Source organism: Mytilus trossulus, chromosome 7, assembly GCF_036588685.1.
Source record: "Mytilus trossulus isolate FHL-02 chromosome 7, PNRI_Mtr1.1.1.hap1, whole genome shotgun sequence".
Classification (NCBI taxonomy): domain Eukaryota; kingdom Metazoa; phylum Mollusca; class Bivalvia; order Mytilida; family Mytilidae; genus Mytilus; species Mytilus trossulus.
In genome coordinates, this window is record NC_086379.1 from 72,527,024 (window position 1) to 72,544,816 (window position 17,793).

At 31.8% G+C, this 17,793-nt stretch overlaps 1 protein-coding gene across 50 annotated transcripts in view; it reads right to left on the reverse strand.

The window, feature by feature from the left end:
* Positions 1–17,793, reverse strand: part of LOC134725749 (ankyrin-2-like) — a 163,041-nt gene that overhangs the window by 68,746 nt on the left and 76,502 nt on the right. For 47 of the 50 annotated variants that reach the window (XM_063589825.1, XM_063589816.1, XM_063589818.1 and 44 more), the window contains 8 exons: positions 17,286–17,510; positions 11,229–11,383; positions 10,664–10,881; positions 9,695–9,899; positions 6,825–6,848; positions 4,748–4,844; positions 3,044–3,272; positions 785–1,036 (listed from right to left, as the gene is read on the reverse strand). In XM_063589825.1, coding sequence (XP_063445895.1) covers positions 785–1,036; positions 3,044–3,272; positions 4,748–4,844; positions 6,825–6,848; positions 9,695–9,899; positions 10,664–10,881; positions 11,229–11,383; positions 17,286–17,510 — 1,405 coding nt within the window. The remainder of the gene's footprint in view (positions 1–784; positions 1,037–3,043; positions 3,273–4,747; positions 4,845–6,824; positions 6,849–9,694; positions 9,900–10,663; positions 10,882–11,228; positions 11,384–17,285; positions 17,511–17,793) is intronic. The other 3 variants (XM_063589866.1, XM_063589822.1, XM_063589817.1) reach the window with 1 other exon arrangement.

Sequence of the window (17,793 nt, forward strand, 5' to 3'; positions counted from 1 at the left end):
TAATTGTTTAAACCATGCATTCAGGAAATCAAGCTACATTAAAATCACTAAACACTTCAATTTCTTCTGATTCCATCTTGTAGCAGACAGCAGGAAATTGAATAATGGGAAATAACTCTCTGGATAGTGCTAAATTATGTAATGCAATCCAAGAAGTGAATCCTTATGAAAAGAGAACATAATCATTGATGGGGCATTTCTATTTGATGAAGTGCATTTCTTTATATCAAAAGTCTTAATAATAAACCAGTTAAATCTTTCCTTTATGAACCAAGTATAACAGGGCAGCTGTACTTCTTTTGGAACAATTTTATCACAATTAATTTAGAAACAGGAATAATTCCATGTGTTTCACAACATGCTTTAGACCAAATATTCTGTCTCTTTATATTTTCTTTTTATAATTTGCCTATTTTTTGTGTGTCCCTGTGCACATTTTGATTTTCAGTGAATCGCAAAATCTGGGTTAAACCTTTATTTAGCATACATTTTAATTTGGTCACATCATAATGAAGATGTATACTAAGTTTCAATTTTGAAGTGTACCAAATTTTAGTTGAATTATGATCATAACTTGACCTTCATTTTCCCTCTGTTCAGACATACAAATTTTGGATTAAATCATTAGTTTTATTTAAATTTGTAACCTTGATTTTTTAAGACTTAAATTCAACTCCCTATTTCCTGAGATTGTCAAATTACATACAGCAACCTCTAGTCACTTTTCACACATGTACATTTCAGGGTGGAGCATCTTTAGAGCTGCTATCAATATTAGACTTACTGTAGACATATCTGGCAGCGAAACATTGAGATTACAAATTGGAGTCTGGGGTACTTCTCCTCTGGCAACTTTAGGTTCCTTCATAAAGGCAACTCTAGCGGCAGGATCTTGATCTAGGTCTCGTATTCTTAAAGTACATGGCAGCCTGTTTTCACGAAAAGCTTTAAAATTGATGTAGAGCTGATCACCTGACTTGGTGATGGGGATTAAATTTCCTGCCATTTCTACAAACTGTGGTCTTCCATCAATTACCTGTAAAAACAAAACACAAAAATATAGCAATTAAATCAAATTAGGAATAGATGTACAATTGTATGGTGAGAACAACAAAAGGAGTCAATAACAAGTCAATCTAAACTCTAAACAAAAGGTAGTTTCAGAAGGCTTTTCGTCAACTCTAAGAAGTGTACATGCAGGTGTCCCCCAGGGATCAGTTTTGGGACCCTTTCTGTTTCTTGTTTATATAAATGATATAGTTAATGACATTGCTAATGATATTAGACTTTTTGCAGATGACACCTCTTTATTTGTCATAGTAGATGATGATCATGATGTAGCAGCCGCTTCTTTAACTAATGACTTAGATGTTATCTCAAATTGGGCAAAATCATGGGCTGTTCAATTTAACTCTAAGAAAACTAAAAATATTGTATTTACTAGAAGGGAAAGGGAGCATCCACCTGTATTTTTTGGGATAAATGGTGAAGAGGTTGAGAAAATAAATATTCACTGCCATCTTGGGATAACATTTCAGTCATCAGCTTCATGGCATACACATATTGATATTATTTATAAAAAAGCATGCTCTCGTCTTTCTGTGCTTCGCCAAGTTAAGCACTTATTAGATAGGAGTTCACTTATCCGTATTTATTATGCTTTTATTAGACCTATATTAGAATATGGTGATGTTATTTGGGGCAATTGTTCCCAGCATGAGACTGAGCTCCTTGAAAATATTCAGATAGAAGCTGCTAGAATTATTACAGGATTACGACGTAATTCCTCCAGACAGAAACTTTATATTGAATTAGGTTTAGAAACTCTGGAGAATAGACGTAATAAACATAAGCTTATACTATTCTATAAAATATTAAATGGGATGACACCTGCATACTTATATGAGTTAATCCAGCCATATCTTCCCAGACAAACCCCTTATACTTTGAGGAATGAAAATAACACTTTTCACCCGCCTCTTGCTAGAACTAGCTCTTATTTTAATAGTTTCATTCCTTCCACTATAAGACTTTGGAATAGTCTTCCTTTGAGCTTACAAAAGTCACCAAGTTTGGGTATATTTAGAAGTGGACTGGATAAGTTTTATAGGACTGGTGATATATTTAAACCTTTCAACTATGGGATAAGGAAACTTAATATAAGTCATTGTCAACTCAGAAATAATGCTAGCAACCTTAAATCTCATTTATTTAATCAGTTCTTATCTGAGAACACTTTTTGCACAAACTGTAACCATCCTGTTGAGGATAACAAACATTTCTTTTTTATTTGCCCTAAGTATAATGATGTAAGACAGATCCTTCTTGATTCCATTTACTCCATTGTTGATAATGTTGACATAAATATTGAATTACTACTTTTTGGAAACAGATTATTATCATATGATATGAATATTGCTATTTTTAAATCTGTTCAGAAATATATCAGTGACACTCAACGTTTTGTTTGAAACTTACTTAATTTTTGTTTCATCTAGTTTTATTTTTTATTTTTTTATTTTTTTTCTACACTCCAACGTTAATTCATTTATTCCACTAAGCAAGCTTAGTGTCTCCTTCAAGCCATATATATATTTCTAATGACTTATAAAGGATATTTGCATGTTTCAAGGTAATTTAAATAACTGATGATTAATTGCCTATATATTTATTTATACTTTGCATTTATTAAGTAACACTGTTAACATATTTTGCTCGTGTGTGCTCACAAGTAGCATGCATGTTCCACTAAATTGCATTATTTTAAATACAGTTGTTGTATAAATTGAATCATACCTTGTACATGTATTATGGAGAGAGCTTTTATAGGCTGTGCCTGTTGCTCAATCCTTTTCATATCTTAATGAATAAAATATGTTTAAAATCAAATCAAATCTAAACTCTGCCACAAAAAAGACAACTGTGTAAAACTCTAAATTGGTCTGAATCTTGCAGCAATAATTTCATCAATTTTTAAGGCTTTTCACAATTTTTTATAACAAAGGGAAGTAACTTGATGATGCTCCACAAAATTATATATTACCTCTACATCTCTACTTCTAGCCACTTCTACGAAATGTTCCTGTTTTTCCAAAGTTTTATCAAGTCTGTCATCTGTCATACAAAACATGCGTAGCTTTCCTTCCTCTTCTCCTGTACGTTTAGCAAAACAAACAAATCTGGCCATGTATGGTATAGTAATAGCTTCATGGTATAATTCTGTTCCCATTCTTGGGGCGTCAGCAATGTTTTGACAGTCCATTAGCCAAAACCTAAAATATTTAAAAGACATTAAGTTATCAAAGCATAATTTGTGGTGGAGTTTATGTAACAATTAGTCATCAAAGTGGGTTTTTATAGATGTCGTCCCTCTCATGGAAGTTTTACGAGTAAGTATATTCTACAGATTGTTTGTTCTGCTGCCTTTTACTTTTGAATGCAGTTGTCTTTCTGCAAATATTTCCTTTTGGTTTTTTTGTTACCCTTTGGTGAAGTTCTTTTGATATAATAGAATGTCTGAAACTGATATTTTTTATGCAAGACAATCCATGCTTTTGTTAATTGTAAACATAATTATAATACCATGATTATAATAAAACATTAATTCAGTTGTTGTCCTTTGTTGCTGCATATTGTTTTTGTTTTTCATTCATTATAACATAAATCAGGCATTTGAATTGTATACATTTTCAGGGCATTTTTCATATAGAGTTTTTTTCATATTTAAAGGCTGTACGGTGACCTTTAGTTTTACATTCTACATCATCTGAACTCTGGTAGAGAGTTGTCTCATTGGCAATCATACCAGATTATCTTTTCTATTATATTGAAAAATTTGTAAGGGTTCCGCGGAACCCAGTGTCTCGCCTACTTTTGCTGTAAATTGCAGGCTCAACAAAAATGAGGAAAAAAACCCAAAAAATATTCCTCTTGATACAATCTTCCAATTGTAAGAATCTTTTGTCCAAGGTTGGTTTAAATCCAGGATAGTTTATGAATCTAAAAATGTTTTAAAAACAACTGCAGACTGTACATGTATGTATGATGTATGGTTAACTGGAAGAAAATCTAAGTCAATTTAAAAGTTGAATACCGAAAAAATGGATTTATTTTTTTACAAAATTTTCTTCTGGATACTATCTTATGATCATAAACAAGCTTCTGTCCAAGTTTGGTACAAACCCAGGATAGTTTAAGAAAGTTATTAAAATTCTAAAAACTTTAACCACAGGGTGAATGTAATGTTTCCCCACAGAAAAACTAAGTCCATTTAAAAGTAAAATATGGAAAAAATGGATTTATTTTTTTACAAAATTTTCTTCTGAATACTATCTTATGATCATAAACAAGCTTCTGTCCAAGTTTGGTACAAACCCAGGATAGTTTAAGAAAGTTATTAAAATTCTAAAAACTTTAACCACAGGGTGAATGTAATGTTTCCCCACAGAAAAACTAAGTCCATTTATAAGTAAAATATGGAAAAAATGGAATTTTATTTTTACAAAATTTATTTCTGGATACTATCTTATGATCATAAACAAGCTTCTGTCCAAGTTTAGTAGAAATCCAGTATAGTTTAAGAAAGTTTTTAAATTTCAAAAACTTTAACCACAGAGTGAATATTTGTTGACGCCGCCGACGACACCGACGACGACGGAATGTAGGATCGCTTAGTCTCGCTTTTTCGACTAAAGTCGAAGGCTCGACAAAAAGCATCGTAAGATACAGAATCCTGCACACTACAAACCTTCCAGACACACTAGTGGTAATGGAGACACAGTCTTCTGAAAACTTAATGTTAGCAGCTTTAGTGTAGTCCTCCCATACAGAAACATCAGTTCCCTCTGTCAAAAACAATAGAAATATCTTAGATTTGTATAAATGTAAATCATAAACATGCTAGTTATCTACAGTACTAAACATACAGACTAACATTACTCTAAATCACAAAGAACCATTAGAAGAAAAAGACCTACAATCATATCCACACTTGTGTTCTAATTTAATCCAAATTATCAAATCTAACATTAAAATCTACAATATTCTTTTTATCAAAATAAACAAAAATTGCAAAGTAATACAGTTTTACACAAGAAAAAACTAAAAGAATCCCGTTTGTATTCAATGATTTCTATTGATGAACAAGAGATCACATGCTGATAACTACTTATCATATATACAGTGTTCTCTGCCGGGCCTTATAGCAACCAGTACCTAATACTGGCAATCTATTTTTTACCATCATGATATCTACATAGATGTTACAATAGAATGTATTGTAAATGTGGGGCTTTGATATAAGGTAAAAAACGTTATATGAAAACATTACGGAGAACTCTGTAATAACCACAATATCTAAATACGTTGACCTTCTTTGATATTAACATTGGTCATTGTAATTATGTTTAAAGAAAACTTCACATTGATCCATCACTCATGAATAAAATGTCAAGCTGAGGATATAGAGTACAGCGAATATATAAATTTGACCTATGATCTTTGGTTCGGAGGAACTGACCACAGCGCAATAACCTATCACTTATTATAAAACATGGAAATGATAGGGTCAGGGATTTCTGTAAAACAAACAAGTACATCTTACAACCATACTGCAAACCAAAAATACTTGATTATCACTCATGAGAAAATGATGTACTATGAAAAATTAAAACTTGTTCATTGAAACAGAAAAGGAGGTAAAAGTCAGTCCTTTGGACATACATGTATCTACACTTGAAAAAATTTCTTGACCAAATATTGTTGACTAGTTATCAGTATTAACATGTTTAACCCGCCACATTCTATGTCATATGTGCCTCTCCAAAGTCTGGAGCCTATAGTTTTCAGTGGTTAACGCCAGTTCATGCTTCATATTTGTTTTTCTAAATTGTTTCATTATTAATTCAGTTTTCTCAATTTAATGTTTTTAACTTATTGATTCATATCTAATACTTTTAGATCCAACTACACAGAAGTGTTTTTTATCATTGTTAAAGAGATGTTCTTTTGCCTAAAACTACTTATATCCACTTAATTTGAACTTTGGTGGATAGTTGTCTCATTGGTAATCATACCATATATCCTTATTTCTATAAGACCTATATCAAAGAGGAGAGAAAAACATGTCTGTCTATTAAGCTTAAGTGCATGTTTAAACTGTATCTGTATATATCAATGTGCAAACACTACCATACTAATAAATTCACATGCAAAACAACAATTTTTAAATAACTTGATGGAGGACTGATAGGGATTGGGCCAATCAATTCCAGTAAAGGCTAGTATCAATGGGGTACATATAAACTGCAGTCTCCTATGATTTAGGACATACAATGGAAAGACTGGATATAATACATCCCATTCCTAGTGGCTGGATTCAGTTGGTTTAACAAATCAAACAATAGTATAGGACACTAATTTTTTCAACAGTGTTATATTTTACAAGCTTAAATTACAGGGAAAAGTTTTTAGGCAAAAAGGAAATATATCCGATATATGATGTTAATGGCTGTTATCTTTTCTGCATTTTTATTCAAAATATTTATTACAATTCATTTTTTTATACAATTTAAATATAATATAACTACAACCTTTTTTACCAAGCATTTTTACTTTCACTTATTGAAGTTAGATAAATTGATGTTGTTCGTTTAGCATTGAGAAGAAATAGAAAACTTGACTGAAATAAGTATAGCATTGAAAAAAGCCATTATAATTATCAGAAAAAAGTTCAGAATCTGAAAGATGAAATGTTTACACAACGAGGATACTGTGCACACATATACACAAACAATGCATGATACACAACATGAGGAAGAATTTACCTCTGTTTAAGGAATGGTTGGAGCCTAACGAAAGCACAAAGAGAGAAAGATACACATTATAAAGCTACAATATAGAGGTGTATAGTGTTCTAAATAGAAATTGTCTTTCTTTACAATCAAATATTTAGCATAGAAATATTTAATATTAAAAATTCCATTTCATGCTCATTCATAGAAAATATTCTATCATACATATCAAAAAGTTTGAACAAATTATAATATATCAATACAGACACAGATGCCCTGCCCTGAACTTTTGAAAAATGTTACAAATTGTATGTAGACATCCTAGTCTAGACTAAATTAATCTAATTTAGGTTTAAATTACTAATTGAAGATCTTTTTCTAGGAATATGTTTTGTAAATATCACGAAGGCTATTGCTGACAAAATAAATTTTCATTCATGGCAAGGCATACATATGATTTCATTCAAGAACTATATCATTTAGAGAACTTTAGACAAAATGTTTTAAGATTTAACCAACTGACATACTAGACATGGCTGAAAAATAAAATATTCAAATTCAAACATTGTCAGTGCTCATACAAACAAAGCTTCAGTAAAAAGCTAGTGCTAACAAAATGGTTGCACTTTTGAGATATTTCAAATGTACCATTATAACATTTATTGATTGTTGTTTCCCTAATGTCCAGTGGCAAATATTTCATGAATATATTGGACAATCCACTATTATCCACACAAACTGATCCTCAATGACTCTTATAGTTTGTGATATGATACAGTACACCAGATATTTATTTAGACATTCCACATGAGTTGACAATGTGTGTAGTAATTTTGATAAATTTGTTCAAACAATTTTTCTTTTCACTGAAGTAAACCATCTAACTTTTATGCAGTACATATCAACCATTTCTTTGGCATGGTTGTATTACAATAGATGTTTTAGTGGAATTAGTAAGATTTATAAGAACTTTAATAAAGCTGTTCAAACCATTCTATATAGGGTGAATGAACTTCGATAAAAACATAGGATTCAATCAGAAGAAAAATTTGCTTCAAGCATTGTTCTACATTAAAATATAATTTGCAGAAAAAGATTATCAGGAACAGTAACCCATTCAGTTATCTCCCCTTCTAAATTTGAAAATGAGGATTTAGTGTATTAACAACAAATCTTAAAATATTACCAATTTCATAAATTAATTTTATTGAAAATATTCGTTCTAATATTTGTTCTACATATATTTTTTTACTATTATACAGGAATTATATGGATAAAACCATATCCATATTATACCTGCATGAAAGCAGCAGGAGATGAAAATCACTTTATTTTTGCATGCTTAACAGTTGACTTTTAATATCATTAAGAAAATAATTTCTATTGTATATCATGTATATGAATTAAAGGAGATGTGGGATATATGTTACAGGAATAAAAACCTAAATACACCTATAGCTATAAGACATATTTTGTTTTACCATACTACTGTTTGTAATCTGATATTAATATACTGAGTGCCAATGAAAACAAAACACTTGGTTTTTCAAAAATAAAATTTATATAAGAAATGATAATCTTTCAAAATAAATTGTTCTTGAAAATTAACAATTCTAACCAGAGATCGATATCAAACAAAAATGTTTTATTGTCATCTTTTAGACGCTATAGGTAAACGAAACATCCAATGTCGAATCATTAACTCACAGTCCTAACAAAACATGTTACAACCCCGTTGTGCAGCGCAATCTCGACAGCGCGGTGGAATTGATCATCCCGGACGTTTAATGTAATCTGGAGGAATGTTATTCCACTTGTCCCGCAAATCAAACTGAAGCTGACTTTATGATATTGGTGGTGGTTTTCATCGTCTAAACCATGTCCAATCTGATGCAAAATTTGCTCGATCGGACCAATATCGGGCGGAACACATGAATTTTGGCCAAGATGGGTGCCAAATGTCTATGTAACCATCACTGACGGTTTTTGGTACATAATGAATGATTATTGGTCTACAACATTCGATATTTACACCTGACGGCCGTTTAGATGTCACTAAGGGCAGACTTTGGTGCTCTTTAACAATTTCTGCGCAAATGATGCTTTACTGAAATTGCTCCAAAAGATCTACCGTGACCACCATTGAACTCTCGTGACCTTGGTACAGCAATCAGAGTCAAAATCGAATATGTTTAAGACCAAATGAATCGGTCTGGCTGAGCATTTCTTGCTTTTTGTACCCTGGGATGTGGCTTATCATTAAATGATCCATTTTGGTTGAATTTGTGAATGATTTGGGTTATTGTAGAGGCTACAACTTCAGTCTTCTCGTAATTGTATGCTGTGAAAGGCTTCATTTGAACATGCCCAAAACTGCATGTCACTGGTTGTCAGAAAGTCCTGGCATTTACTCAGATGTTTATTGCAGTTTTCTAAAAATAAGGGCGGGATAATTCATGACATTAGCCATGCTTTAAATGACAAAATCATGAAAATGGTGCGTATGTTGAAAAGCGGTGAACTCAGTTTATGTCGGTTCAAAATAATCCTTACTTCACATTTGTTCCAAAAATCACTCAACCGTAATTTGTCGTCAATTGTCTTAAAAGTCATTTTAAACCAACTATACAAAGTTCTAATATAAATAAAATAAAAATTATAAGATTTTTTGGAAAAACAAAAGTGTTGTGTTTTCATTGGCACTCAGTATAGATTAATCTGACCATACATGTATTACATAAAATGAAACTAAGCTTGTTATGAACAGACTAAAGCTAAATGTACATTTGTTTTGTTAAATATAAAAGTATGCTATAAGCTAAATGTAGCAACATTATTCACAACATTGCACCACAAAAGCATAAATTAAAAATAAACAGAGATAATAACATAATGAAGGTTACCTGCTATGCTGTAGAGTACTCTGAGAGTCGGAGCTTCAGAACTGTACTGGTTTATCATGCCTTTCTGAGCAGCCTTGGGAACAGGTATTGTCAGGATAATGTCCTTGTGAAATTTACGTCGTCTTGGTTCCACCGTTACGATTGGACTCACAGCTACACGATTCCCTAACATCTTAGCGACAAGATCTGGATTTATTCTCTGTGCCTGGTGATTGGATGAGATGATCACATGATAAATACAACATTATTACAATAATCACAATAATATACATTTCTACACAATAGAGCAAGACTAAAGCGGAAGACACGAGTGCAAAATTTTACTGTTAATTAAAAAATGTCTGTTTCAATTTCAGCCAGTCTTGCCTGTCCCTTAGTAGGCTACAATATATAAAGAAATAGGAGTTGTTTTAAATATCTATTCAATTGCATGATTAAGGGTATACACATCATGCAGAATGAAAATTTCTCACTTTCCAAAATCGTATCTAACCTCTCTGACATTTTTATGTACTCAACTAACACCCGTATAAACACATGAAACAACAGAATCTAAAATCAAAGAAAATGATAACACTGACATTGTCATTTTTCAACATAATCAACTTAAACTAAGTTACTTAAATCTATCATCAAATATATACACTTATATATCGATAATTGAAAATAGGAGTAATTTTATTTTTTGGTCTAATTTTAAAAGCATACAACCGTCCCCCATATTTCAACATTTTTTATAATTTTTTTATCTTGAAGTTAAAATCAATGGTTTGATTAATATAGAGTCGTTTTCTGACCATGAATCTACTCTTTCAGTAGAACATATCAATTAGACCTTGGAATTTTCACTCTTTCAGTAGAACATTTTCAATTAGACCTTGGAATTTTAACTCTTTCAGTAGAACATTTTCAATTAGACCTTGGAATTTTCACAACCAGACTCATAATGGCTTTCATGTGACTCCCTACCTGCAGACCAACTTTAATCTTCTTTGTTAATGCCCCTTCTGGGAAAACTGCTTGTACTTGTGGTACAACAGTAGAACTGATCACACCGCCTTCACCACCAATATGTCGCTTCTCTTCCTTTATCTTAGTGACCAAGGCAAAATACCGAGGAAGGTCATCTGTCAATATTCTGGTAATTCTCTTTCCAGTTGCCTCGTCCTCTTGTTCCAGATCAGAAACTAAATAAAGAAGAACAAATATAAAGGTAACACAATTCTTTTCATCTCAAAACAGGTTGGATTATTCAATTGTTATGAATTCATATTTTGGATATATACAGGCAGTGTTCTACCCAGGTACATAATTTTTTTGGAAAACCAGTGCTGATTAAGTAACCTCATTTTATCTTTAAATTTCCATTCAGTGGCAGATCCAGATCAACAAGTAATACATTATATATCAACAGTTCAAGAATTGAGTTTCGTTTTATCCAGAGAAAATGATTGGTAGACAGGGAAATAATCATGCTTCATCATAACTTGTACACCCATTTTTCCCCTCCCCTCAGTTTTACCACAGGTATTACCTTCCATGCTTTGTTCCAGTGCCTTGTTAACAGCTTCATCAGAGGCCACAATTGGGTGTTCATCCCACTTTTCACCATTGTTACTTCTTAAGATCTTGATTTCTCTTTCTTTGCCACGTAAGGAGGCAAAGTGTGGTACTTCTAGAACTATATTTCTGTAAAATAAAAAATAAAAAATTAAAATCAATTTGTTATTCTTAACTATCTGTATGTATAAGTTGAAGACACCAATTCTGGCTTTTACTCAACGGTAGAGACACCTTATTGGCGGTGTTGGAGAGCAGCCTTGAAGCTCTTAACTGTATCTGCGCATACAATACGGTCTTCCAGCTGGTTCCAGTGTAGTATGCTCTTGACAAAGACAGAGTTCTTATATGGATCCGTGTTGCTAGGAATAGTTTCTAGTGCCTTCGTATTGTTCTTCACTGAATTTGTCACTATACAGGCACTTACAAAATTGTCAAATGTTTTAGGTTTAATTTTTCTCTTAGGTTTACTTTTAAGAGAACTACTACAGGTACTAACTAGAGGATAGTGATAAAAACCACCACAGAGGGCCTTGGTTGATGTAGATGCAAATAGGACTACCCTGTACATGTATGATGCACACAGGAAGAAAATAATTCAATTGGCCGACATACTAAAATACTCTATAATTCAGAGAACTATCTTAGCAAACACAACAAGCTATTTCAAAGCCATCTGGGATAATGTAACCGTTTATGGTCAAATCTAGTTGTTGAGTAAAGTGAAGAAGTATCTATTCAAAAAGCCTTTAAAAATAGTTTTATATGGGGGTCAATTTAGTTTTTATTTTGCTTCACTGTGTTGCTTTACATCAAAGAGATGTTAAATCTATTGTAGTAGTATGTAGGACAAGCAGGTGCTGACATTAATAATTATTTAATCAAGGTTTAATTACTGTCACATCTGGACATTTAATATCTAATGCAATAAATACACTTTCTTTATTCTAATTTTATTCCACTACAGAATAAGAATATGAATAAGAATTTATATTCAGCCAAATAGGTCTCCAGGTGGGCATATAATTTAAACAAATTAACCATTAGAATAGAAACATTTGCAGAACCATAATACAAATGTATGAACAATGTGTTCAATCTAAAGTTCTAAACATGTTAAAATCATATTATAACTTGTATTGTTCACATTCTTTTGTAGTAACAAAAATAAACATGTAAAGTGTGACCTCTAAAATATATAATTTCTGAAATCAATTTATGGTAAAGAAATCTTCAAAGAGCAATACTTCAGTTTGTTATCTAGATAGTGATATTTTCACTGAAAAAAACTTATGGGATTTCATGAGTAAGGATGGCTGCTGATGAATTTTTGTTTTGAATACTTCTTCCCACCCAGCAAATCATGTACATGTTTTATTTTATTGTTATAACAGTTATAAAGCCTGTAATTAAAGAAGTTCATATCAATAATTATTTTGAATGAGATTTTTAAGTGGAGAAAAAATCACTTAATCTCACACTTCAATTCAAAAGGATGGTGATCATGTTACTTCAAACTATCACATGACAAGTGTATCATGTGACAGTCTCCAAAATTGTACAGAAACACACTTTGTTTAATTATAATAAGTCTTCCTGGGCTAACAGGCTCATATAATGAACAACTACACAGTTAGGAAATAAAGGTGTGGCTCGAATTAGGATACAAACAATTGAAAATACATCAGTGTAAAACACAGGAAATATTTGGCAGGGATTCAGAGTTATGTAATATTATATTTACATTACATATAACTAATAATCAGGTCAATCATTCACTTTCTGATCTGTAAACAACTGGATTTAAAAGATACCAAATAATTGCAAAACTTTCTCTTTTGAGTTGAATACAAAGATTTCATTAAATTTAACCTTTCAAAGAGAAAAAGAAGAAATACAGAAATACTGAAGGGACAAAATGCTGTAATTTTACCCCCCTTTTAACCTTTTTGAGTTGCAAAATTGTATATCTATGGAAAACATTTAAGAAAATTGTCAGAACTAAAGAGAAAGTTAAATCTAGGTGTGATATTGCCAAAACCAATTGCATGAAAATCGATTTAACAAACTTCAAGTTTTACCAGATTTATGATAAAATGCCCAATTCATTTTCATAACAGTAGAATGACTAATCTGAAAATCAAAAGACAGATAAAGTCACCATGTATACTACATTGGCAGAGACAGATTTAGGGGGCAGGGTTCTCAGGCCCCTCCTTTTGTTGAAAAAAAATGGTTATATTATAAGGGAATCAGTGAAACATGACTGGAGTGGACCCTCTTTAGGCAGTCAGTAGGCCCTCTTATGGCAGTCAGTGGGCCCTCTCAAGGCAGTCAGTGGGCCCCCTTTTAAGAAAATTTCTAGATATGCCACAGATTAGTTTACTATATAGACTCTATATATATATTTTGAGAACTTTTTCTCCCCAAAAAGACAATTACTAAATGTGTGCGTCCTATCACTATTAACCAATACATTGTCACTTAATGCTATTTATTTAGTCCTTAACATCATGAATTCCCCAAATTTTATGTTTTGTTATCTATCATTAAGTATCAATGAATCCATCAAAACATTTCTGTCAATATTCTTTATAACTAAGGGTTTTGCTGAGATTTTATTCATTCTATTTCTATAGTATAGTTGTTAGGTTAGTCTGAGTATTTCCCACCACTATAAATATTTTCATAGCTAAGTTTAATGCTGATCGAGGTTTTATTTGTAATCATTCCGATTATTTTTAAAAGAATGGAAATAGTGTTTCAAATCATGACACACAGATTGAACCATGAACTAATGAGTTATGTTCTCCAAATTTAGGTATTCAGTATTTAAAACAGGCATGTGTGATGGATATGAAAACACAATACACTGTATAATGCATGCTCACATAAAGAAGATTTTAAAATTAGGAAAGCCATTAATTAAAATTTCCAAAAGCTGCTTTAAAAATTTCATGCTTCACCATTATCTGTTGAATGCACAAGTAATCGGTAAATCTGAAGTTCTGGCCTTGAAGTCATAAACTTTGCTCAGTGCTCGGAGCACAAAAATCATGCTCGAAACATGAAATCCAGAAATTTGATTGGTTGATTTTCAAGTCTGAGTACAAAAATCATGCTCGAAAGTTTTATGACCGTGAGGCCAGGAGTGATGAAGCAGGAGTACAGACAAGAATGCTCCAGAGAACCTTGATATTAAATTCAAGAAAGTTTGGATTAAAATAGAAAAATGTGACTTAAAATCTATGTGACAGATGTAGAGACAGAAACACAAACTGATTTTTACACATAAAACCTTCCACCTTTGGAACAGGTGTATTAACATCTTTACACGTACATACATGAAAACACAAAAAAAAATGAAAAATGCTGATACTGCTGTTATTGAATAACCTGTACTTGCATCGAAAATACAATATCTTCTTCTTCTGTATTAAATTACAGCTTTACAACATTTACATTTGAATAATTTATATCTTCGTTGATGTAAAATTCCCAGATGCATTGTTAAGTTCAAATATTTTACATCTTCCTGACATCAAACGACCAAGCATATTATCATAGAACAAGTGAGGGGGTCTCATTGGGGGGTTTCCATCTCGGATCCCGCTTACTGTTTTGTTAAGATTCCTGTTTCCCCCTTACACTTTGTGCATAAGCAATTCTCATTTTTTTGTCATTTCCCGGGTCCCGCAAGACCTCATTTCCTGTTTTCACAACACGTTTCAAGCTTACTAAAATTGGCAATCCCCCATCATGCTTAGACCCCAATGAGACCCACAAGTGATTGTCAGCCATGACTGAAGGACATCTGGGCCCAATCAATATTCAATGTTTACATATTGACCAATTATTTGTTTACTTTAGTGATTATAACATGTATAAGATGGATGATAATTTTATCTAGGTCCATCAATCTGATGTTCTGACAGCTGGAATGTAACTAATCAGAGACACATGTTTTCTTACACCTGGGAGTATACAAACAACCAGTATCACAATTAACTCATCAATTAACTCATTCATTATCAGATAATTTTTTTATACATAAAGAACAAAGACTGGTACATGTGACTCAATTTTTCATTATTTTTTTTTTACAAAATCAGTTTTTTGTTTTAAGTGCACAAATGTCATGCAGCCCATGAAAGGCCCTTGGTTTGAAAAAATAATTATGACTCAAAATGTAACGGTCCTGTTTAAAACTTGGTATAAGTCCTCTAAATACATTTCAAATTGAAGCAAAGATTTCACCACCTTGAAAGACTATGTCAGGAATAAATACTTAGGGTATTCTCATAAAAATGTTATTTGCAGGATTTATAAATTATGCATCTTATTCTTTTCTATTCTTCAGTAAGAAAGAGGAGAAAGGAAAAGGGGGGGGGGGTGTCTGGTCACAAATTCCTGAGAAAATAAATGACAAATCCAGATTCCAATGAAAATAATGTATACTTCAGCATCATGATATATTTAAATTCTGACCTACTGAATAAAATATAATCCCTATGAAATTTAACACTTATTTAGATTTTAAAGGCTCAGAATTGTGTGCTGGTTTGACATTTGACTCTTGGATGTATTATTAAAAAGAACTTTAATATCTCTTCAACAAAAATGTATCATCAATTAGTTTATGGGTTCTTTATTAATATTCATAAACCTGAATAATTTGTTTATAAAGAGAATTTCTTATTAACTATCTACTATCTGCTGACAATATACATAAAAATAATTGTAGACTTTTCAATTGATTGGTAAATAGATCACTAGCTGGTGGAGTTTCCGATAAACTACCTTTATCCTGTACACGCTATTTTAATTGTCATATTAACCATACAAAACGGAAATTTCAACTTCCTTTGAACATGTAGTCATCTGCATACAGCTTGCATGACCATAATCTAAAACTTTAAAATCAATTATCCTACAAGTTCTTTCTTTATTCAACATTAAAAGTCCCAAGAAGAAAATGTTTTCAAGAAGTTATATTTTTCAAATTTTCATGTTGATTTTTTGTTTAACTTCTTCATAAATCATAAATGTGGCTTCAATGGAGCATTATTGGTCTAACCTTAATACAATTATATTTTAAGTGGGTTAACTACATATTTGTCTGTAGTATTATGCCTTTAGGTTATTTAACATTTATTTAACATTGATATTTACAAATATTTAATGTCATTTTTAGCTGACATTTTGATTATGATGTTTTTGACAAATGGAATATGTGTGTACAAATACACAGTGTATTATGTCCCATGATCATAACTTTTATATTTATAATGCAATGGTTTTTGCAATGCAATTCTAAATTGTTTTAGTGCCAATACATTTCATAATAGCTAGAATTGCCATTTTTTGTACTTTTAATCTTTTATGTCTACTCATTCCATTTCTGCATCTGCAGTCTGAACCCCATCCCTACTGCAGAAATTCTTACTTTGCTATAATTAAAATGATTATTACATTTTGATGGAGAAATATTGCTTGTCATTCTTCTCATTAACAAAATAAGATAGGTCATAAAACTTAAAGTTATCTAAACACCTATGATAAAATTCCTATTGATAAAAACAGTTTAAATCTGCACAAATTGTTTGAATATAAGTAAAAAGTATTGATGTAGATTAAACTTGCTGTATCAGCAGATTAAATTGACCTTGTACTATGTAAACCACACAAGGGTCTGACATTCACTTTGTTAGCCATGTTTTGTTATTCGATTAACTGATAAAAAGTTAAGTTTGGCAATTTGAAGTGCTAGTATACACTATCTTTGTATAAAGTGTGGTTTTAAGGAGCTTATAAAAATCATGACTTCAGTATCTTAAATTTAAGTATTCAATAGGTTGTAAGCAAACCTTGGGTTTTTTTTTATTGACCCGCAGCAAACTGATTTTTTTTCAAATCTAGGTAGATAAATTAAGTTAATAATCTGTATATGGGAACCGAAATAAGCCAGGAAAACATTCCCTTCAATGCTTGATTACTAACACCTATAAATAACTATAAAAATTTGGCTTACCCTAAGAATTTGGTTCCAACTGGTCCCATTTCCAGGATACGGGATGCCAAAGCCTCGCCTTCATTTAATGGCAGTGGATGGTTGAGTTTCTCTTTAGTGATGAGACGACATGTTACTCTTGTGGGCATTGAAGCTTTCCTTGGTGGTATAATAATCCTGACTCCAGAGTGGCGACGTCCACGGAGGGCTCCACCCCTGGCATCCACCATAAAACTGATCAGGAAGCTGTTAGAAATAAGCGTCATTTTGTTACAATATATTCCTTAACCAACAAGTACAATTGTATATTTCTCACTAACACAAGACTATCATCAACAAGTTTCCTCCAGAGAAATCTCCAATCAGATTCAGGACATAAATCCAATCAATACAATAATAAACTCACTCCATTAATATTTTGAAACTGTAGATAATTCCTGTGTCTGCAGACACACACACATACCACTACCTATACCCTTAGATAAGTAAGTCAATCCTGATTACTGTTTATTATGTATGTACTCAATTA